General features: G+C 42.0%; 2 protein-coding genes across 4 annotated transcripts in view; one reads left to right on the forward strand and one right to left on the reverse strand.

The window, feature by feature from the left end:
• The window catches only part of LOC122396474, a 126,948-nt gene that overhangs the window by 9,447 nt on the left and 92,541 nt on the right, over positions 1-24,960 (forward strand). The gene's annotated exons all lie outside the window — the stretch shown is intronic.
• Positions 4-17,231, reverse strand: LOC122396475. 3 transcript variants are annotated; one of them, XM_043394925.1, is made up of 3 exons: positions 16,745-17,231; positions 4,991-6,051; positions 4-3,369 (listed from the first exon to the last, which is right to left on the reverse strand). In XM_043394925.1, the coding sequence occupies exons 1-3, from the start codon at positions 16,978-16,980 to the stop codon at positions 2,198-2,200; spliced, it is 2,469 nt and encodes an 822-aa protein (XP_043250860.1). In that variant the 5' UTR covers positions 16,981-17,231; the 3' UTR covers positions 4-2,197. The 3 variants fall into 3 exon arrangements, with proteins under 3 accessions (XP_043250860.1, XP_043250861.1, XP_043250862.1); XM_043394926.1 differs by lacking the exon at positions 16,745-17,231 and adding an exon at positions 10,052-12,362; XM_043394927.1 differs by lacking the exon at positions 16,745-17,231 and adding an exon at positions 7,723-8,219.

Genomic DNA, 24,960 nt, shown 5'->3' on the forward strand with positions numbered 1-24,960 from the left:
TAGTTTTCTCGCTGTTGTAAATTTTATTGGAATGAAAAAACAGTTTCGTACAGTTTGAGCGCTAACAATCTTTCTTGAAGGTGTAGCAATTTTTTATTATAATCTTCCTACGCTTCATTCTTGAATCTGGATTGTAAATTCTCACTGACAAAATAGAAATTTTATTTTAACGGGTATTCCACTGAAAGGTTTCAAATTAAAGATTCGACAAAAGAAATTAGCACTTACCTGTACAGGGAATAGTTACATCGCCATTTTAATACACGAAGAGGCTATTCTACTTTACGGTTTCAAAGTAGAATAACCCCCTTAAATTATTCCACTGCGTAACGATAGCTTCTTTTAAATTGAAATGTTTACATATTGTCTACTTTCATCAAAAATGATTGAAACATCAATTAAAAATAGTGTGAACAAGATCGTCTTTGCCAATTCACAGATGATACTGTTATTAATATATGTAACGACAAGTATAAAGATTGCTATTTTACATATAAAGTTTTGGCAACCGAGATTTATTTGCTGTAGCTATCTCTCCACTTTTTTTCGTCGAATGATACAAGCGTGACTCGATCTTAATTCGAAATAAAAACCAACGGATGTTGTCGCTTAAAAGCGGGAATTATTATAGCTGTCGTTTGTATCGATCGACGTTCTATCAACGGTATTTTTAATTATTACGTTATATACAAATGTCCAGCTAGTAATTACAATATTCTGGAAGCAATAAATATCAATGTTAATTTATTTTTGACCGTGAACGCACGCGTTCCTTCCTTTCTCGCACGAATAGAAAGAAAAAAAAAAAATAAGGCACTATTGTTAGATGACTACTTGCGTCCTAAAGATACAATCCACAGGTTTCGAGGCGTGTTTCTCTCCTTCGTCGCCGACATGGTTTTGAAAAAAGCGTAATAAATTTATTTATTAAAGCACGGAAAGGATCGAGATGACAGCGACCTCGCAATCAGTCACATTCAAGTTTCGTCGCATACTAAATGTACTCTCGTTTACGCCCAATGACGATTTTCGCGTTTAAATCTAATGAGTGGACCAACTGTGAATATCGAAATTTTATTCGTGAAATTTTATTTCGTAAAACAATTGGAGGGTTAATACGATGGAAAAAGAAAAGCGCTGCGTGCTTCGTCTTCGAAATTATATATCAAAGAAGGAAGAAAATCGCATGTACAATTTCTCTAAATTACGGCGTGGTAGCTTCGCGCGAACCGACCTGCGGTTTCACAGCGATTTACAATTTAATACAATCGTGGCGAGTCGGAGAATAATATAAATTTCCATACACCTGCAGTGCATTCTGAAACAATGCGTCTTGATCGCGCATAAATGTCTGTTACGTTCGTCGATGCTCCTGTTTACTTACCTCCATGATTATGGTTTCTCGACACAGTCGTTTTGGAAGCGGTCGCAGAGTATTTTTTCCAAATGTTCGGTTCACCGTGAATAAAATACATACAAGTTTCAGGGAACTTTCGTTTCGTTTAATAATTTACCTATTTAAATTTACTCTTAGCTAATGAAACGAAGAGATGGTAGATGCGCGCGAGTATCGACGGAGCTTATCGTTGTTAACAAATTTCATACGGAAAGAACAGCTCGATAAACTTGGAAAATGTTCACGCGATGGAGGAACACTGGGTTCTGCTTCCCTTCGGTCCCTTAAAGATTTCACAATCTTATATTTCTCTTTTAGCTCATGACATCCGTTGACAATGTCAAAGCACTAAATAGCAAAATGTAAGCCTCCTGATTCGTACAATTTTCGAGATATCAAACGCTGATGTTTTTAGTTCTCAGTTTTGTTGTAACAGATAACACATCCGCTCGCGATTCGACGCCTTAACTCTACCATTGGAACCATCGCGCTCAAAACTACACCTCCAGGCGTTCTTCCAAACAAGAAGATGCCGTATCCGGTAGAATCACTGACTTTACCCAACAATTTTCTGACGATTCTTCCTTCCGTTTAAGATTCATCGAATAAAATTTGACTAGAATCAGTGATTCCACTGTTTCGTTCTAACTTCTCCGATGTAAGTAGTCGAGGATCGAGCAACGATCGATTAAGAATACCGTGTTTCGGATGTGAACGCTAGTCTCGACCGTGTAACACGTTTGCACTGGCACTTGGAAGCGATACGTTCGTGAGAAAGGCACATAGAATTATCTATTCGTATCAGACACTTGTATAAGAGATTGCCTGTTTAGTAACGACGTTCTTCTCCCCGTATTTCTGAGGAATATTGTCGTTCGCTAGATTCTTCGTCGATTCTTCACTGTCTAGCGAACTGTTTTCACTATTGGGCCTGGACAAGGCCTCGTTAACGTCCTGTAGCTGCGCGTTCTCGTAGCTTCTTCTATTTTTCGTGATCACAGACACATTGGGAAGCCGGAGATCCTTCCTGATGTACTCTGGGCTGGAGTTCCACTGTCCTCCCTCGTAGAATCCCGACTCCGGGGAGAGATCCGACGTCGGCGAGATCGGCGACACCGGACCAGGCGATTGGCGACACTTTACAGAAGAAACGTATTCGTTCGGTGACAGATTAGGGTCCGACAACGACGTCCTGTTATCTTCGGATATAGCGGTCCCCTGCAGACGAGGAGACGTCTGTTTCGAGAACTTCTCCGTCTCGATCGTCAATCTGTCTTCGTTCGAGTTCACTTTCCCTCTGGTCTCGGGAGTCTCTTTCGATCCTTTCAGGTTCTTCCTCGCGACGTTCAAGCATTCCCTGCTCCCTGTGTGTCGTCTGATGGCAATTAAATTCTCCCTGTTACCCGGTTCCGAGTTTCTGCTGTCCAGAGGCACCAGAAGATACCTCCTCGATCCGCTCAAACTCTTCCTGGACCCGTCCAGGGACCTTCTGTCCTCCTCCAAGCTTCTCAGAATGTTTCTATGATAATGGCTCCTCTTGGAGCTGTTCCACGATTTTCTTTCCTCGTCCAATAACGGATGTCTGATCACGCTCCGACGACCACCGACTGGTCTCAAAAGCGGATTCCCTTCGGTCGTTTCCAGTCCCTCGTAGACGATCTCCTGGCTGTTCTTCAGGATCTCCTTGTTCACTGCTTCCGGTAGCTGTTGCAGCTCCACCTCGCTCAACACTTGAATGTCGTCGCTATCTAAATCTAGGATTTTGTACTGGCCGTGCTCTCGAGACGGGGCTGGAGGTCTTAAAGCATTCCGAAAGCCTGCCGTTTCGTCGACGCTATTCTCGCTTCTGACGCTGTCCACGTACACCAGAGGATGCGTTTGATAGTGACTCGACGCGATCGCTGGACGATGACCACAGTGGCACTGAGTGTCTGTGCAGGACTCCCCTACGAAATCCTCGTCGACTATCACACCTGGAAAGTAGTCTATTGCTTAGGGGGAGGGAGAGGTTTTCTTTTTTGGAAAATACGCTTTAGCGCTGGTTGTTCGACCAGTGGATGTTACCGATCTCTATAACGATTTTAGGAAGGGCTCGGAAGTATCTTTTAAACAACAATGAATATCGAATTAGTTCTTTGAATGTTAATCGTCCTGGGGGGGAATATAGTGGGGAATGCATGCTTGAATTTGGATCTTGAGCTTGTACTGGCTATCTAAATCACCCAACAGTACGATGTCTTGTATTTGTAAGTCGATAACCCTTTACCAGCTACTTCCCTATTGCATCGTTATCGTGTCGTGAAACGATCTTCGGCAAGAGCACGTCGGGACAACACGAAGGACAGACACAAGCACGAAACAGGCAGATCGAAGTCGAGCTTCTTTAATTCCTTCGTCGTGCTCTCGGAACTCGTCAGCCTCGGAAAGTTCATAGAAAATTTGTCACGTTCGACGCAGATCTGTGATTCTTTGGTATCTCTTGGACAAAAAAAAAAAAATAGGATTCTTCTGGCTTATCCTCTCTCGCCTCGACATCGAATACTGCGAGAATCTATTTTGGTATCTTTTTTCGTTCGTTCCTCGTTTACTTCCTCGCCTGATCTCCCGATATTCGCTTAGACTCCCGGGCAGTCGTCGATCGATGGAATGTCAATGTGAAGTTTCGATGATCCTTGAGGGACAAGGAACTCCGTGGCGTCGGATTGGCTGACGACGTTCGATATCACCGGCACAGATTTCGGCTCGCTAGGAATTTTCCGCAGGCCTCCATCTACGGTATATCCAGCACCAATAGTCAGACATGAACGAAAGCGGTTCGCAGAGCTACGAAATCAAGGCGGCAAAGCAAAAGCATTTTCAAGCACAAGGAAGCAGGAACGAGGCGTGCACGGGATACTAGTCCGATCGATTAGTCCGATTCGCGTGTGTGTTACAATTAGTGCGAGTGGTTAACCTTGCCGTGTCGTTAGTGGTTTGTTTTCTAACGTGTTATTATTCGACATGGTGCTGACGGATGCGCGACGGAAGTTATTAATTGCTCCCGGACATGTCAATCTGGCAAAACATCGATGTCGTTTAGAATTATCCGATGCACGGTTATACTAATTTCGATGGCGTTAAACACGCTACTGGGACAGGGTTTTGATGGGCAAACTATCGAAAGCGGGGGAGAATTAACTAAAAACGTCCCTAACAGTTGCGTATAATGGCGGACGTATACTTACGAACGCGCGAATGTGTTATGTCATACCAACTTCGTTTTATATAGATACAATACTTACGAACACTATAGAAATAAAGTTTAAGTACAATAAGAGTTACCACAATGGAAATTTATTTCTATCCTTCCTATACGATAAGAAACAAGTGTTCGTAAGTATACGTATGCACGCCACCGTAGATTATCGCGGTTGCTAACTAGAGATAATTCCAACTAATTTAGGATCGGATTGGATAACGATCAACTGATCCGCCTCGGATTGCAAGCGTTTGCTATCTTCTTTCTGTCAGCGAATCGGCAACTTAACGCTCTAGCTAGGTACCCGTCGATGCTAAGTCGTCCACTAGTCGCGGTGATAGGTTCGGGAGGCTTACCGTTCCCATGACAAAGTTCCTCCTGCACCTTGTAAAACTCGGCGAGCTCTCTGCCCGAGCACAAAGGCGTATCGACTTGCGTGGTGCTATTGAACAGCGAGTAATCCACTTCGTAACCCTGCCTCTCCTTCGAGTAGGCGACCATTGGTTCGAATCTGTGGCCCCAGAGGATCTCTTGCGGCAGGTAGCTGGATCTGGCCTGGGTGGTTTGCCCGGTGGACTCGATGGTACCCTCGAGGATGGCCACGACCTCGAACCTGTCCGTCAGCATGTCCTCGGCGGACATGTTGTAGAACGGGGACTCCTGGTTGATCTTGTGAACGATGGTGGTCGGCCAGATGAAGAAGAGGTTCCCGTCCTGGCCGTCGGTGCCTATGGCCAGTTCCCGTTGGTTCTGCGACAGTATCTCGCCCTCTTTGGTGGTCCTGGACCTGATCAGCTGCGCTCGTACCGCGGCCCCGATGATGTGGCTCTTTTTCCTCATGTCGCCCACCCGGAACATGAAGCACAGCTCGCCGTCCCTCTGGCAGACCACGGCGTTCCTCGAGAACAGCAACGTCTGCGTCCTCTGCTTCGGTCTGCTCATCTTCGCGAACACGATGCCGACCATGAACGCCTGTATCATCACGCCGGCTATGCTCTGGATGCACATCACGAATATCGCCTCGGGGCACTCTTCGGTGGTCGAACGACTGCCGTAACCGATCGTGTGCTGGGTCTCGATACTGAACAGGAAGCAGCTAGTGAAGGAGAAGATGTTGTAGATGCAGGGCGTCCAGTTGTTCTCGATCTGTGACGGAGGCAGGTGGCGTTCCTCGAAGTCACCGTGGGTGAAGGCGATCAGCCACCAGATCACCGCGAACCCCAGCCAGGAGAGCACGAAGCTCAGGCTGAAGCAGAGTAACGTCCATCGCCATTGGGTGTCCACCAGAGTCGTGAAGATGTCCTGGAGGAAGCGTAACGAACGTCTGGAGATCCGGGATTGCAGAACGTTGCAGTCCCCGTTCTTCAGTACGGCTCGACGACGCAGCTTGCGCGTTGGACCTGCCCTGTACCGGCTCCTGAAATTTTATAACGTCTTCAGTTGGCAAACGATCGACGTGGTTCCGATAATCTAATTTCGTCGAGTCGTTAAAAATGTTTCTTTGATCTGCTGCGTCGCACGGATCCTTAAAGTGTTAAAAAATAACTTGTGCATTAATATACGAAGGTAATCGATTACGTTTACAAGTCAGGGACAAGAGTGGATGGTTAATGAAAATGGATATATCAACTGCAAAAGCAATTATGTACGATTAAAATAATTAATATTATCTTTCTCTTAAATACGGGACTATCGTTACGCGTGAACCATTTTATTTTAAAAGTTGCTCCTCCTCCCCCAGATTTTACCACAACAGCATAACAATCTGCACTTATCAACGATTGGCTGTTTTATTTTTCGCCTTAAAATGACTAACTATAATGATTGGAAAGCTTGGGAATGTAAAACTGCAGCGTTATCGAATAGTGGCTCAACGTTTCGCTATGGATCGGACTTTGGAACGTCAGAAATGTCAGAATGCACTGATAGAACTTTTCATTTTTTGATTGATAGCGGACTAATTGAAATCTGTGGTTAATGATCCGTGACACCAGCGCGAGTACGTCTAAATAGACGATAACAATCGTCAGATTTGTATTATTATCTGTACCGTTGTTGACATGTGGGAAAGAGAAACATTTGACACTCACTATCTATGTTGTTATTATTATTTGAAAATATCTCCCACACTTCAGAATTTCCATTGTTGTTTCGTGCCATAAAACGAAATACTTAACTCAAATTGTACCATAATAGAATTTGTCGAGCGATTACTTTCCTCAATGATCGTTTGACGCGATAAACCTTCTTTATTCCGACCACTTATTATAGTGAATGCTTGACCATTCATCGTGAGTATTGTCATAGAATTTCATCGGTCTCGAAGACGATCTTCGCAAGTGCAAAGGAACAACGTTAAAAATCACCGATTTGTATCTTTTCATGTATGCCTTTTACAATTGGATTGTCGTTACTACGTTTGATCAAAAACTCATTACCATAAGTCGTACCGCAATCACTGCCAGTTTTCAGTTTATGCAAACTGACGCTAATTATAATTCACACGCGTCCGACGCGAGTAGAAACACCAAAGAGCAATCTGTCAGCGTGTTAATTCTCGTTACATCTTCCGTCGTTCGGAGATGCAATATTTTTTTTCTCTCGCACAATTCGTAAGAATAAATTACGCCATTGAACGCTCGCGACGCGTGTCGCAAGGAATTGTCACCGAGGCCTTCTCGCGGCTTAACGCGACTTCTGTACACGCGTCTTAATGTATTCCAACGAGAGATCAGAGAGAATTTGAATAACAAATTTCAAAGATCGCATTGTTCTTCGAGCGTCGATCGTCAGCTTGTTGCTTCCTTTTTCGTAACGAATCGTTCGCGCCGTGAGAAACCGCTGTCAAGATTTCCACGTGTCCGAGCAGAGCAACGATTTACGGTAAAAATTCTTACGATTCGTACCGATCGAAACCTCGACGAAGATCTTGCTCGATTCGAACGCGAACGATCGTTATCGATCCTCGTTCGAACGTCACGTTCTCCGGAAACAACGAAACGCGAAAAAATACCTGTCGAGCGATTAACCGCGCCGGACGGGAATAGTTATCCGACAGCTTGGTAATTATTTCGAGGAAGATACTCACGATGGATCTCTTCGCATTGTACGACATCGTTCTTGAACCTTTCCATGACAACCAGAAGCATCTCGAAATCGCGGCAATTTTCTGTCCCCTCGACGAGACGATTTCAAACTGACCCAATTCCTTTCGATATCACGTTCATCGTGGACCGTGGTGGCATCGATGGAGGATCGCGTTAGCTCCGCGAAACGTACTGCTCGGCACGTTCGTTTCTCTTGGCCATAGCCGTCACACGATGTCTACGAGCAAAAATGGCTCCGGCGACATTAAGAGGATTCAATCAACAGCTTTATCGGCGCACCACTGTTGCCACATGCGTCCGCTGTCAACGTTGCTTTGCTCGCGGCACGAAGAAACGCGATCAAACGACGCGAATAACGCCTAATTCGAAGATCGTGTCGATCGACCAGCGATAAACATCGATCGATACGCGCGACGAATTTCACCGATCCGCGAGGAGCACCGCGTGTCGTAGCTGCGACCGGTTCGATGATCCGGCTGAGACTCCTCGGGCTCGCCTTCCTTTTGTACGGCAAAAAGGAAGTCGCCATTTTGACTTGGAACGATAACCGAGCAACTGTTATCTACCAATTTATTTATTGTCACTCGTGGATCAACCGGCGAGCCGTCGACACCCGGCGAACTGCGTGATTTTATTATCGATCGCGGCAACGATCCTCGAAACGATTTACTTTTTCGCGTTCCGATCGGGTTGTTTTCGTTCGAATAACTACGCACGAAGTCATATTGTACGCGATTTTGCACGATCTCGACAAACAGTTCGTCAAGATATCCAACGGTTTCGAGCTTCTTCGTTATCAGACAGCCATTGATAAGGATAGTTCGTAATAGAAGTTTCGACAAAATATATCTGTAGAGCACAGTGGACGAAAATAGGAATATCCTGATTTACTGCTGGAACGATTATTGCAGTATCGTTGGCGTGAATCAGTGAATGTAAACAAACTGGCTCAATTTTTAAATAGAAACATTAAAAGACCGAGTTTGATATAACAGAAATATATTTTCCTCCGGTTGTTGCTTCATTGTGTAATACAAGAAAATTGTATAATATTGCAAATAATTCCCCTTGCATCAAAATTGCGATGAAAAAGGATTCGATGCGATGACTTGAAAGAGGAAATTAAAATAGACGGAAACTACGATGCAGGCTTCTCTATTTGAGAAATAGCAAGCAAGATTAATAGACCTAGTACCTGCTTGCATACATCATTTTTTATAATTATGTGACAAATATGGCAAAAACCACTATACAGGTGGCAATACGAAGTGACGAATAGTAATACAATTCCTAGTGAAGTGAAGTTTCGCAATTGCTTGAATCTGCATAATACGTACGACAAATATTGCATAAAATTACATGGTTAAAATGAATTAATAATTAATGAAAAACTGCGTGGTAATGGACGAAGAAAGGGATGTTTTTACCTCTAAAATTATTTTAACGTGATAATATATTCTTTATATCTGTAAAACTTCAGAGTTTTTGCAATTTGTCAGTTGCTAAGTCTTTCTTGCGAATTCTCTACGCTAAACTTTAAATCAAACATTAAATGTACGAAAGAACCAAACGTCCAATTCCTTCTTCTCAAGGTATCGTTGATTAGATAGGTGGAAAAGAATTCAATTGTTTCGATTTTTCTATGAGCAACCATTTTATCGATAACAATAATAAAAATTAACAAAATACTATAAATTGAAGCTATCGATGTATATTTGTTGTACTCTTCTTACGATTATCTTAATGTTTCCTATCTTTGCAAAAGTGCCCTTTCGTAAGACCGTTCGCATTTATAAATCATGATGTTTCACTTTTACGTATTACAGATTATTAACATAATAAATATACGTGTTGTTTTGGTCACAGTGTCCGACAACATGAAATTTTATTGCCGATGACCCGAACAAAAAAATTGATAACGTTTTAAATATACTGTTTGTTTTAGCCGCAATGTCTGACAACGTTATCAGCGAACGTTTGGCCGTGAAACTAAAATATTTCACTCTTTCCTCGTAGCTGTCACGAAAATCGAAAATTCGTTTCCGTCCAGCGAGAAAACTATATGGAAGTCGAAAGGACGCGTAAGGTTGACCGATCGAGAATTAATCGTTCATCGAATCAACATGTTCGCTATAATTAAGAGAACGGAGGCAGAAGCTGATCCAAACGAATGTCAATCCATACGACGGACGCGCAAAGAACATTAATTTCCAGCATTAATGAATAATGATTAATCCCACAATTCCATTTATTAGCGAGGAAGTTACTGCGCAATTCCTATCGACAAATAGTTGCTGAAATACCATTTACCTGCTTCTGAACGACGCATTTGGACTCTTCGATAGTTGAACGATTATGGGAGTCGTGGGTGACGCGGGTGGCAATAGAGTTTGCTTGTCCCCCCGATCCGACGATGGCGATTTTAAAACCGGGCTCTTCGGAGTATCAGCGTCCATGTTGTTCCTATCCTTTAAAGTTCAATTCGTTCGCGAGTATTTAATTGTCTTTTACTCGATTCATCTTCGATTTGCAACTCGAAAGTACTTTTTGGCTGTTGTTTTCACTTTCTAGTGCTCAATTTCTCGTTTCATCGAGTAAAGTCCTATTTCGAAAAATATTCGACGAATTTAGAGATCCCCGGGTGAACTTCCTCTCTAATTAAATGCCGATAATTCTAATAAGATCCAAGATCGATAGGAGCCTTTATCTTTCTCCGTCGGTAATCATAATCGTTGCAGAAGTGGGCTACTCGATGCGAATTACCGAAACGTTGAAACTCGGTAGCTGAGTAGAAAGACGTCGTTATTCCACCGTCATTAATTATCACACTTCACCGGGTCTTTCGGTTATCGTAATCGATCTTTCACACGCTTATCGCGACGATCGCGGCCCCGTCGAAAAAAGAATACATTTTTATCGACGATCTTTTTTTCTCTTTGATGATCCTCTTCGAACGCCGACGATTTAATTTTGCCGCATCTGCGACGGCAACTGAGCAAACTTACCCAGAAGGATCCAACGCACTTGGATCATCGATCGATTCGTCTTTAAAAAAAAGAAAAAACTCGCGGTAACACTGATCTCGATCGTTTCTCGGAGATTCGAACTTCTTTCGTGATTTCGTCGTGAAATCAAAGGCGAAATCTTCGATGTCTCGTAATCCTCGCGAAGATGTTAGGCGCCTTCGAGGCTGGCTAAACAACTGATCGTGGATGGCAAAACGGGAGCTGCCGAGTTTGCTAGTAGAGGATCTACTGGTCACCGAGCAATGAAGACGTCTTATATGTACGAGCCAATACCTGACCAGTGGTCTCCACTTATCAGTTACTAACAATAACGTTTGCTCTTTTCATTTGCGAGAAAATGGGCTCGTTGCGTCACGCGGAACGCTGCGAGGGAGAAACCGTGTCCTCTGTCAGGGATTCTTATCTTGGAATTTCTCCACCGAGACGTCGAGCATCCTAATATCCTGATCCATCGTCCTTCCCCGCCTAAGTTTATTTTTTTTTATTTGAAACCGCGTGCCAAAAATATCACCGTTTTGGTTCGCGTTTCGAGATTCGTTTTCCGAAGGATATTCTCCCGGTCAATCCTTCGATTTATTTTGCGCGTAACGCTTCGCGCTTCCTCGCGACTCGATTCGCCATATTATTTTTGATTCGTCCGACGTATCTTCGCTGTCGCTCAACGCCATATAAGCGATCGCGAAACTCATTTCCTCTATCTTTATTACAGCGATCTGCGAACGATTAGCGCGTCCAATGCGAACTTGGCGTGCTCTCTTTGCTCGATGATTAAAAGACTTACTCACGGAAAGAGAATTCAGCGTTGCGTTCTGTCCTTGTTTCGTCGATGTTCTTCGCGAAACAAGCGCATTGTCGAAGCATCTCTTATCGCGAGACACGTTATATAAAAATGTAGTTCTTATGGTTTCAGCATCTGGTCGAAACTTTTCACTAAGACTGTGTAAACTTTGCTTATCCGGAGGATCGAGACTCAATACTTTAATACCACGAATTTTACGACTCGACAAATGGGTATTGAATTGATATCGTTATTTAATTTTCTTGCAAAAATCTAAGTAGAGCGAGAAGAGCAAGACACACATTCTAATAAACACCGTTCCAGTTTTTATTTCTTTTTGTACACTCTGGCATATCGATGTTATTTTAATTTTCGCGTTCGTTGACGAGCTTCAGCAGACCCGGCGATGTACCACCGACTTCGTTTGACTGACTGAAAGTCGGTGGCATTTCTTATCAACGACAAGCCATCTCCTTATCGGTACAGTAATTCGCGAACCTGCGTGAAATCGCTGATTGCACGTAAACGTGCACATTTCGCCAGCCGATGAAAGCGGATCCTCCGCTCGCGAAAGCAAAAGTTCAAGCAAAACGACCGATGTGGTCGACATCGAAGGTTTTATTCCAATCCTCGATGGTCGTCCATCAAATTAGAATAGTAAACAGAGAATCGACGAAACACACTTACAGAAGTGCTAAAACGACGAATATCTTACTGCTTCGTATCTTGTTTGCGACCAAACGATCAAAGTTACTAAATATTCCATTCTATGATTGAAACTTTTACTTTTATTCAACGAGTAACGAATGAACACTTGTTTCCATCTATAACGAATTTTTCGTGACTTAAAGAACAAATAGTTTAGCAAAAATTTTAATTGTTTATAGAAATACAGCATAAATACAACCAATGTATTGGTGGTTGAACGAGTAAAGAATACTTAGAAACTTTTATGCAAATAACAGTTGGTGGATCGAAAATTATTATCAAAAATTAATATAATTTTTTGTAAAAGATCTAAGAGAAAACAATAAAGTACCTTCTAACGTGTTATAAAGTGAAAGTTTGTTTGATTCGCAACAGAAATTCCCACGATTTCAGCCCTTCGATTCCGCGACAAGTGCCAGTTTCGTTGCACCGACTATTTTTTCACACCCAACTCATCCGTCCCTTTTCGAACGGCTAACTCGATCCATTGTCAACGAATTGGAGCTTCCTTGAAAACGTTCAGGATTCATCGTGGAAAGAAATTCGAGCCGGAAGGGCTCGATCAACACCGGTAAAACGCTGAATCGCATTAGCCGCCAGTAATTTATTCCATGCGCATTATAATGGCGCTATTCCATAGTGGAAGAGATATCGTGTGTGTCGTTCGTAGGCGTCAATTGAGAACGGTACTAATTTTAAAGAACGGGAGCTCGAAAACTCGACGATCTCGTGTTTGTATAGCCAGTCGCGAATTATCCTTTCACGGTATTATTTCAAACAATCGTTCGATTTCATCAACCAACAGGTAGAAAAACATACCCAAATATTCCTAATTTATTTCTACATCCATCGCGCTCCATATTTTTCCCATGATTTTTAAACAAACCTTGAAACGATTATTTATAAATTTTTTTTTAAACTGATTTACAAAGGACGTATTCTACCTCTTTGAATAACACCAACCAGCTGTCTCGTTTCTCGCGACGTCGAGCAGCGTTCGATCTGTTTCGAGACGAGACGATCCTCGTCCTCCCGCCGGAAGCGGAGTTCACTTTTCCTCGGCCGGACATAACGTGACACTTCCGAATTTCGGCGTCACTTTCGAGATGCTCTCCCGCCGCGGATTAAACGCGTTAATATCGTCGGGTGCAAAAGCTCACTGTCGCGTCTTATTGCGACTGCAATGCCGTCGGCTTCGATAACGAGCTTTTAATTAAACTAACGAGATCGGACGAGTCGCGAGGTTGAGGCGCACGAAGATTTTTCATTTTTACGCGACTGAACCGTCGCGCAAAACTTCAAAATTGTCGATTCAGCCTGAAAATTTGGTCCTCTCAGAGATATTCATTCGTTTCTTTCGTTCTATTAATAACACTGTGTTAATTGTGTCAGTGACTAACGAAATAATGTTAGATTTTCGAATATAATGTAAGATGTTATTTTTGAAAATTTCAAAACAAAAATTTGGAGAACGTATCATTGAATATGTGAATTTTTAAAAAATGTAAACAAGTTTTCGATACTGTTACCATGGTTATCCTCGTTAATGAAGAATATTGCATTAGGCAATAATTTTATTACCGACAACGCGATAATGTTACGAGATTAAATAACTTTGACACGGGATACTGAACTTATATTTTTTCACGAGAGCTTCTATAGCCAATAACGTCACGAATAACTTAAGTGTATCTGTTGCATGTTTAATCCCTGCAAATAAATACGACAGATTAGACATGCAGCTGATAATTGGATTTATATACGTAATTGGTGACGATACGGTGAAAGTTTTTCAAATTTCGTTCGTATGGCTTCCAAAGTTGGTGAATATCTTTTCAAATTATAAAAGTAAAAATACTCGGTAATTCAGTGGCACACGTGCTTGGTATTCCACAGCATCTCCAATGAAATTATTAAAAAAACGTAAGCTCGAGTGTCGGTCATCAGTGACCACCATGGCTAGTCAATTGTATCGTCGAATTTGATAAAGGAAGCAGTGATTTTTTTTTTTTGAGTCACGTAAATAGAATTCAGGCCAGTGTCAGACTTTGAGGCTCGTTATTAAAAGAGTTGCGTTCGAGCGGAAGGATTCGCGAGAGAATCGCGAAGATCTGCGCGGTGTCGTATTTCGTCCAGGAAGCGCGAAATCTGATACACCCCGAGTTTCCGCGATTAACGCCAGTTGCACGGATTAATCTGCCACCGGCGACCTTTCGAGTTGAACAAGCTAGACCAGAGAATCGCGTAACATTCTCGATCGTTATCGACCGTAAGGTTAACCGATAATAGGAACCACGAAAGACGAGGAGTTAAATAACTTGCACAATTTCAATTGTTTTCGGTTGAAAAAATTAACCTGTACGCGTAAAATGGTAACGAATGTGTGTGTCAAAAATCACGTGAAAAGGTCTTACGATTTTTTTGTAAAAAATTCCTGAAAAAGACTTAGAAATTTACTTTTGAGGCCGGAATGTCTCCTCAAGATACAAGATGGCGGCTAACCTCGTCCGAAGTCGGTCGATTCATTTGTAAATTTTGCAAATACGTTACGCGTCCCGCATGTATAACGCGTCTCGAGCCTCTGATAAATGACGACGGTACGTTTGCTAAATATGAATTACAGGTAAAGGGTAAACAGACCAGTGTAAATATAACGGATAGGGACTCCGTTAATCGGACGGCCTCGCGGCGTCTGAGAAATATATTGCATCGCTTGAACGTTTATGGAACGCTGTCCGATAAATTGCACCTGTCTGGTATTAAAAGCAACGGCTGTAAATGTCGCGGATGGATAATAATTATAAAAATGGCTGTAGCTCTTGTGATCGAGTGGAATTGTTACAGCGATGGACTGCGGGAGAAAGAAACTAGATAAAGGAGAAAGTTCTCTAGCTCGTCGAAGATTATGAGATTTGTGTAGAACCTCTGTTACGCGAATTAATTAGAAGACAATTAGTACTCAATTTGAGTTGACAGATTGTGTATTTTTGGTCTCACGATAATTCTAATTCAGCCATTGTCTATGACGTATTTTTTATTTACCAGAGGGCAATATTTTCGTGTTTGAGAGTAAAATTGAAAGATTATACACGGTGAGTTTTTCCTGCCGGCGATACGCCGTCGAAATCTCCAGCCATTGATATTTGCCCGTGTGTTTAGAGTCGTAAACAGCACCTGGCGCCAGAAGATGTCGACAATGAATCCCTCAAACAAAACGTAACCGTTTACAGCCGAGAATGATCTACGCTTTCCGAGGCACGCTGCCTTGAAACGGGATGCGTGATTCTTACGATGCAAACTGTTTTGTTTGGTAATTGGCGCGTGGTTATATCGAGATTGCTCGAGCCAGTAATAATAAACTCAACACTATTTCTATGTTTTTCATAACATAATAATATTAACTTCGATTACTTTTAATTTGATCTTTGATCAATTCTCCTGTACCTTTTATTGCTTTTATTTGCTGAACCACGCCCTTTCATCGTGCATGGTACACCTTCTTCGTCTCCATTTGGCGAATAAAGTCGTCAAATTAATAAAATAAAAACACCCGATTCCTTATCCATCGACGAATATTCATTGAAATTGATGTGTTACGCACCATGTGGCCCCCTTGCGAGTTAAGGCTAATAGAATCGACTCGTGCGAGTCAATGGGTCGCTCATACTATCACAGAGGAGATATGCAAGTAGACCTTGCATCCAATGCATTTTTTCGGCCCATTTTTATGGGGTTCTTCTCACTTTCAGAGGTTAAAGCGCAACTTCTCGGACATTCTTAGAATATCTAAATATTCTTCAACAAAATACGCGCACCTTGCATTCTGAAACATCAAAATCCACCAATCTGTTCGGGAGGTATGATTTTTTAAACATACACATGCAATTTCAGGGGAATCATTTCTAGTCAGACATTATATTTTCGGTAATGATTTTTTTCCTCGAAAGGGCGTAGGATTTCGGGGGTATGTCTATTCACCAAAAATGATTGCAATTGACCCCTGCAACCATAAATAATTTTTTCAGAATGATTTAAAATTTTTTAATTTCGCTGAAAAATATCAGCATCTACTCGAATTTTTTTCTCGAAAATGCGTAGGATTTCGAGGGTATATCTATTCACCAAAAATGATTATAATTGAACCTAGTAACTGAAAATAATTTTTGTAGAACGATTTGAAATTTTTTTTTTTCGCCGATAATTTAGGCACCTACCCCCTGTCGATTTTTCTTAAAAATTCGTTTTTCATTTTTAGTAATTTTGTTTGACGCCCCACAGAAAAGTTGTCTAATACTTTTTTGTAGGTACCCATGAGCTCCACTTCAGAAAAAAGTTTCATTGAAATATATTCACTATTGTAGGAGACATGAGAATCAATTACTTCTTCCTCGAATCCTTAAAGCTATACGAAGGGGCGAGACTACGATTTATGTTACAATTTTATGTTACGTATTCGATCGTGGAAGGCGAATAAAGTGGAAAGAAACTCACCTGGTGGAATCTTGTCGTCCGACGCCACCGATGCTACTGCTTTGGGTGCTGACCCTAACGAGGGTCACGTTTCTCGGTAGACTGGACAAGGTCCCAGTGTTTCTCTGTCCGAGCAAGGGTGAGTCGGCTCCCATCGGGTTCTCCGGGACCATTCGATGTCCTTGAACCTCTGTATCCTTTTCTTCCTCCTCCTCGATGGTGCCCGGAAGACGAAAGAGCTTCTGCGGCTCCTCCATGTCGCTTTGATCTTCTTTACTTTACGAATCCATCAGGCTCGGGTCCTCCACCTGGTCGATTCTCTTCTGTCTCTTAAACTTCGCTAGCCGACGTCTGTCGTCAATGTATCGAGTACTCGTTCATCACGTATCCTTTCTCTTCGTCGTTGTTCCGGAAGCGTTCCTCTCAGTCACTCTTGGTCGCGAATCAAGAAAGGGTTCCCCAGCTTTCTAGCTTCGAGGATGAATGAAATCGGATGTCATCGGACGATGATGACTCACGGCTGTTGGCCACGAAGAGCAAACTTCTCTTTTCTGCCATCGTTTCTTCGTTTCCTCTCACTTTCCTCCGGCATTCGCACCGCCCTTCCGTTCTTGGAATCCCATCGTTCCTACGACCGATCGATTGTCACATTTAGACGACACTTATTGCGATTTTTTTATTTTGTTACGTCAGAAACAATTAGCAAACGTACGATTTCAACCGATTATCGAGAAAATATTAATATTCTTCTTTCAAATTAAATTATTTTGGGACCGAGTCGCGTCGAGTCGTCCGTGATTCGATAGTCTTTGATGCAGAAAGTAACAGTTAGAGAACGAACCAAAAAGAGAAAAAACAAATATAGAAACAGGATAAATAAATTACAAATCACGTATCGCAGAAACAGCAGAGCGTATTAATCGTCATTTAAACAAAATTTTATTTTATTGTTCGACGTTCTTCTCGGAATAAATTTTGTTCGAAGGCCAAGCACTCGTTCAAACGAACGGCGATTAAAATAAAAACTTCTCAATGGTTCCCGTGATCGCTGGTAAGATTGAGAGAGGAACGAAACATCGACTATGAAAAAGAAATTAAGTATACTTGGAAGTATGACGTTAGTCAGATTAGGATTTCGACGTATTATTGCATAATTATTTTGTAGATTTTACAGATTACAGCGATACGTAATTTCTGAATCATTGCGCGATGTACGTAACACGGCTAACAAGAAGAGAATTTCGTTGAGATTTCTTTCTTGTCATTGATTTTTTTTGTATCCGTTGTATAATTACCATATTGACCGAACTCGTGAGTCATTTATATCGTCGCAAGAACAATACTGTAACTATTATCGTGGATAGGCAAAATGCTTATCGTCGACTTCTCGGTGGATACGAAAGGAATGAGCATCGATAAACATTTCTTATCGAGTAACATAAATTAGGTTTTCCGTTTTCTAATTCCCTTCGTTCCGTCGTAAATATTCTCTTATCGCGCACTCGTCACCGTCAAGTCTTCGTATCCGTTCCATTCGTCCTAAGAGAAAGAAGAATATATAATTTTTCATAAGGACTTCAAACTCGTTATTCAAATCAGAGACGAACGGGAGTTTTGTTTGTCTCGTTTCGAATTTTAACGGTTATACGAACTTCCCCGATCGAAATGTAAGCGATCACGAACATGTGTAATTTCCTCGATCATCGTTTACGAAAGCTAGGCGTTAAAAGAAAGGAAAGACCACGTAAAGATCTTAAATTTGTCAAGAAATTGAAAATGTGAGTCTTGGGACATTAAAAAATATTTAAAACCTCGAATAATCGACGTAGAATCCCAAAAGTAATCCCAAGATTCGCTTTTGAAAGTCAAATTCTCTGGTTGCAATAAATTTTGACTCGAAACAGGTATCGAACTAACTGGAGATTGATTCTCACTGAGCAGACTCGTCTCGTGCAGGGATCGGATATTTTCCCGCGTTTTCCAGGAGGAACAGCGTACGTAAGCGCGTCGCAATCGCAACTGTTTCAGATTCTCGCCCGTTGCACGAGATTGTGCCAACGGATGCCATGGCGTTTACCTCTTATGGCGGGGATAATGCTGATACACGGTGCTACATACGTGCGAACACGCGTTACAGGCACGTGTGCCAGGCTACGAAACGTAGACGACGATTATACGTGAGTTTCGCCGGATGTTCGCCGCCATTTCTTTCAAAGCGAGTTCAAACTTTCGCGCTACGGTTACTTTGCGCGGGCACATTTGACTCGATGGTAAGATCGTTACCTTCTTGGTACTTGGTATTTCGAAATATTCGTCGAATTGCTCTGAACAAACAAACTTAAGTAAAATCGGTGGTTCTTTCAGTGAGTTTCAACGGTAAGAATCAATAAGTCGAGTGGATACATTATTTCTGAAGATAAAAATTTCTGGGAAATTATTTGAATTAGGAGACTCACGTTTTGCAGCGATCGATTCTTCGACGTTGTCGATAGTTGTCATAAACTAAACGAGAAACATAAGTTTTACATGAAGCGTAGCCCGATGGGCTGAAATTTTATAGTATTGCTGACGACGAATAACAAAACCTTGAAACGTCGACAAAATTGAACGATCCGCCACGTGGAGCGTCAATCGCTGCATAATTTTATAAAATATTTCACCAAACGTGGGACGTATATGACCCACGCGGTATCCAAAGTATTACTCTCGAGGACGTTAAATTTTTTTCTGAATTTAAAGAATACAAAGTCTATCGATTATTCGAGATGGCTGAAAATCGAAATAACTCTATCGATGAGTATCGCGAGTCCCGTCGTGCGGCTGTAATTGCGCGTTTAATCGTATGCGTGGTCGTTGCATAGCGATCCAGAGAGAAGAGGGACGTTTCCGGTAGGGAGAATGCAGAAATCTGCGCACGTGAGCATCACGCCGCGTCGGGTTAGGTTGGCTCGATGCGGTTCTTAACGTTCGAATTCGCATGCTGAGCTACAGATGATCCGTATCCGTTCACCGGATAGCACGTTAATCACGTTATGCGCGAGCCCGCCATTATTCGAATTTATTACCTTCTGCGCGCGTTCAAGTTTCCACTCGCGACGCTCTACGGCCGAAAACTCGAGCAAAAGTTAATTTCTTTGGACTCGTTAAATATTTTAATTGCACGTTCGTCTGTAATCTAAATTTCAATGGCCACGAGACACCTTGAATCTTTTTTAAATACTTCGACGACAGTTCTATTGTGTTTATTTGGCGTTAAAAAATGTTCTACCGTTTCTAAATATTCGGATAAAAAAAAAATTCGAGTCCTGCACTCGACCATGTAGCGAAACGTGACTGTATTCTTCTTCTAAGAACAAATGTTACGAGACAACCGAACTGGAGCTTACGTAAAATTTGCATGATCTCGAGGTAGAATACAAACACGCGAAAAGTTTGATTGGAAATATATAAGTACAGATAGAAGAAATAAATCTTCTGCCGAAAACCAATTTTTCCTTTTTATTCGCGATCGTTATTCCAACTGGGAATAAGGCTGCACCAATTAATCGTATGCATTTCCTTCGTGCAATCTCTACACGCGATAATCGCTTCGTTCTGGTTTAGTTTTCATAAACAAACGCCGAGTTCTATTTCATTAACTGGGTCTGTATATGCCAAGCATATGGAAACTACGGTGTAATAGAATGTTTATCGTTGATTGAAAAAGGTCTCTACCGGTTCATACGAATCCATCAGAACTCAACACAAATACAATAGTTTCTAAAAATTCTACACATTATTTTTTATTATTTTCATTCAAGATAGTTCTTGTAGAAAATAACGAATTATTATTCATAAGTTAAGGAGTAGATAACAAAGTCGTTGACAAACCGCTACTAAATATGCAAAGAGGACCCAAAGAAGTAATTAGAAGCCATGGATAACAAACTGCCCTTCGAAGTCAGTTGTGCATTTACATTTCTCGCGTTAAATTAATTACCAACTTACTTTCCGCGTCGATTGTACTTCCAATTATTACCGATTCAATAAGAAAAGGACAACGATCTCCCAATCTTGGTCTTAGATCGCAATCAAAGGTTGTACGGAGATTAAAGATCGCCGGGGAGCGTGTCTCGATCGAGTCCTGTTCAGAGATCGTGGATCGTCCAGCCACGCGTCGTACCGTAAATCGGAACGTATCCAGTTTTCATTATACCGAAGACTGTCGTGTACGAGACCGCTGGTCAGATTCGCAGAGAAGAAACGAGGTCGACACGCGATCGGATGTTGGAAAATTCGCGTCCTGCCAGCCATTAATCACTGATCATCTGACCGACCGTTTCATTGTCTTTCCGCCGTGGATCACGTGAACCGTCGCCGATAGGACGATCGCGCCGATCAATTAACGCATTCTCTCACGTCATCGACGTTTACCTTTCGAACGCGTCAGTGATGCCAACGATCGCTGCGAAAATCCATGGGAAGACCTCGCCTCGTTCTGGTTCAACGTTCCTTTCCGGTTCACGTTTCGGAACAAGACGCGACCACGCGTCTTCCGGACGCGTGATTTCAAGCTCGCGTCGTCGACATTGTCGACGCACACCACGTGGTCCACGGGACGCTTGCACAGATGTCGTTCGATCGAGTTACGTCGCTTTTCGAATTTCAAATTTCCCGCCGCGACCGATCACGCTCGCGCCGTTCGTGCGATGATTCGAGCACGGCCGACCGATTTCTCGCTGCCGAATCGCCGTGGTTCGCGCGGCCAACGATCGAAAAATGGCCGGGAGAGTCAACGTCGACGTTGAAACATCGTGAAACTGCGATCGCGTTGCCAACGAGCTTACCGAGCGGCGAGTTTGTCCAGTGACGTCAACGCACCTTCCTCGCCCGCCTTTATCCCTCCTCTTTTCTCTCTTACTTAGCCTTTTCCTCCTACTTCTCAACGAGATCGAGAATCGTCGATCGAGTCACGTACGCGTCCCCGAACCTCTTATCCGGCGGATTCTACCGTCGTTGAGTCCTGATGATCCACCGGCGGTTTTCACGAATTATTTAATTACTGTCCGAATAATTCGAACGATACCGATCGACGTTACGTATCCGTCCGAGTAGTTGCATCTAGACCGTAGCGTGACTCGAATTATGAAAATGTTAACACGAAATAATGTAAACTGTGATTTGCAATTGAAGAGAATGCATAATGTTTCTCGATCGTTGACATATACGCTGTAAACAGGTGTGTATGTATATAGCGAGGCGGAAGTATAGTTCTAGATGTCTCAGATATTGCGTGTCGTCAGTCGTTATCCTGCAACTTCTTTCAGTTATTATATTTTATGTGTCTAAGATTTGCATACTTGGCTCTTCGTGGAAGTGCCACGCAAACAAGCCTCCAAAATCAGAATTACATATTTGTCGCAACCACGTCAAATAAATCAGGATGGAATCTCTTAGAAAGCAACGTGAAAATTGCTATTTCTCATAGTAGGGATACAGAATTAAATCGTTTACGTAACGAAGAAGCTAAATTAATAATCACGAACCTGAAGAGGTAGAAGTTATTTATATTGCTTGCAAAGTTCGTAATAAAATTTTGGTAATATTCTATCGGGTGCCTTAATAATTCCTTTCCCAAAGAACGTTTGATCTTTTTCGGCAATAAACCGCGCCATGTTGTTTTTGCAATCCTCTATTGAATTTAATTTTCCTCCGTTAAAACAATTTGGAACGAGCGGCAATTGAACCAAAAGGTTGTTTTGCTCCCTGGACCGAACCGGTTTTACAGTGGTGTTTTTCGTTTACCACCGTTGGTAGCTGTGTTTCGATGCCATGTAAACGACGCTTCAGTTGGGTACACGGTTCGTGCAACGAGTCGCCTTCTTCGAGAAGTTCCGAGTGAGTAACACGCGTGTGGAATACAACAAAGGTTTTAGCCAAAGATCGATAATTTTTGTCACGTTTACATTGGCACGCACGATCTAGCGTTGTCCTGCTAGAAAATTACATTTCCTATTAAACAATTAAGTGATTCGTTGTTGCTAGAAAATTCGTAGGAAATAATCGAGTACCAACATATGCATGTTCTTTTACGAGAGATCGAAACGCTACAACGCTGAAAGTGTCTTCAACGTCTACAAATTGATAAAACGATTCAAAATCATCTACGACCCACTAAAATTTTCGTCCACCGTTTCCCACGTGCGTTTCACACCCATTATTTAATTCTAGAACGCACGAACGTGCTCGTTAATTTATTTTTCGTCCTGCGATTACCTCGCGAGCAAACCACGTGCGTTCACGATGCGTCGTTTGTGTGCATCGCTGGACACGCTAATGCGCACTAAGACCCAGTGTGTACACTGGTATCTACTAATAGGAGACACACTTCACCGTGATAATAACCAATTACGTCAACGAGGACGGAGACCGCGACGTTTCGATGAGCACTTTGACGACTAACGATCGTCGAAGCGGTCGGAACCGTCAAAATGGTCGACGTTGTAATTAATTTCGGGGACCTTGCAATCGTCGAATAAACAAAATCGTCCGAAATCCTGAACGGAATTACAAATTTTTGGAAAATCGAATACTTTCGTGACCGTCCTTCGTTATCTAGAGACAACTATGTACATCTTGGCTATATTTAGAATATTTATTACGATCGATCGAAATCTTAGATACGCAAGGTATTTTGAAACCTCGAATAAGGTTGCAATTAATTTTCTTCTACAGTGGGTAAAAAAAAAATGCGTATTAAAGTATTATAATACACAGTGAGTCGCAAAAGTACAACAATTAAAAACTTATTGCCTTTGTATTATTGTAAATTCGTTCGAATTTAGGAAAATATTTCTAAGATACACGTCCACGTTATTTGCTTAAAATTAGTAACTTTTAAGGCGTTGCTAGACAAAGATATTCAAAGAATACTGAACGCGTCGATGCTTTTTTTTTTATACACATTGTACCTTGCGAACATCACAAGGACATCACTGGTTGAATTTAAGATACTTCGTGTTCCTTTCTGTGTATGACGCATGGCTTAATGAGAACGTGTACACGTTCGGATTTCTCGGACAGCTGATTCATTACGAGATGAAAGCGACGCGAAGAACAGCAATATTGTTTTTTTCTTTTCCACGATTCGCGACGACGATTTTTTATCCGCTGACTAACGTTGAGTCAGTCGTAATGACACGCGTCCATCTCGTTAATTACGTCCGCGAAGCTCATTCATGAATTCGTGTGAAGATTCTTTTCAACATTCCTGCCGCACAACGATACGCATCCACCGAAAATAAAATTCAAAGTCACGATGAAATTTATGTCTCTTTCACGTTTTATTGGCAAGATAAAATAGTTGTTTTACAACGTGTGTTAATAAATGTGAAACGATTCATCGCCTAACCCATTTCTCATAGATTGAAGTTTCATTGACACACAGGAATTCATTTTTAAATTCACCTTGATATTTTATTTCAAAACGAATGTTGTTATTATCGATGGACCACGTTTTTGATAAGTAGGATTATTAATAGCAAAAAAATGCCTTTTTATTTAATATTTAGGAAGAGTTTGACGACGACTCGAGGTGAAAATAGAAGCACATGAATTATTATTCGCAAGATAGTGTAAGTATAATCAGCATATCAGACCGAGGACAGACACAGAGGAGGATGTCGTAATTCGCGTTGCAAGGCGATACGCTTCGCCGTCTATCCTCGCGCGTCGGCTGTCATTCTAGACATGCTCATTGTCGTCCAGACAATGGCTGTTTTGAATAAGAAATGGAGAGAATCGCGATAACGTGAAAGCGACAGAAAGATCATGGCGCAGAATTGCGCCCGACAAACCTCGCTCGACGAAGGCCATTGACACTAAAAAAACGCTGGAAAATGTTCCCTGTCGTTAAAAAAAATAACGAGGTAGAAAGATTTGTGTTCTCTCTTCTCGAGGAGTTTACTTTGACTGGGAAGACCGTTCGAGCGACGATGGAATTGCGGAGATTCTTGTATATCGGTCGAGAGACTCTCAGAACGCGGAACTACGGTCGCGAAAGTATGATTTCAAAATACTGTTGACGATTAATTTAGAAACTTGGGCTATTTTTCACGTTACTATGTTGCTCACACAACGACTCAAAATATAAATAACATGCATTTCTGAAAGATTTTGATTCTCAAAAAGCTACAGTAAGATACGAATTATTATATTTAGGGGTTGAGACAACCCTGTACGAAGCTCCCATTTCATTA

Source organism: Colletes gigas, unplaced genomic scaffold (assembly GCF_013123115.1).
Source record: "Colletes gigas isolate AHSC1104 unplaced genomic scaffold, ASM1312311v1 Colletes_gigas_Sc00007, whole genome shotgun sequence".
NCBI classification, from domain to species: Eukaryota; Metazoa; Arthropoda; class Insecta; order Hymenoptera; family Colletidae; genus Colletes; species Colletes gigas.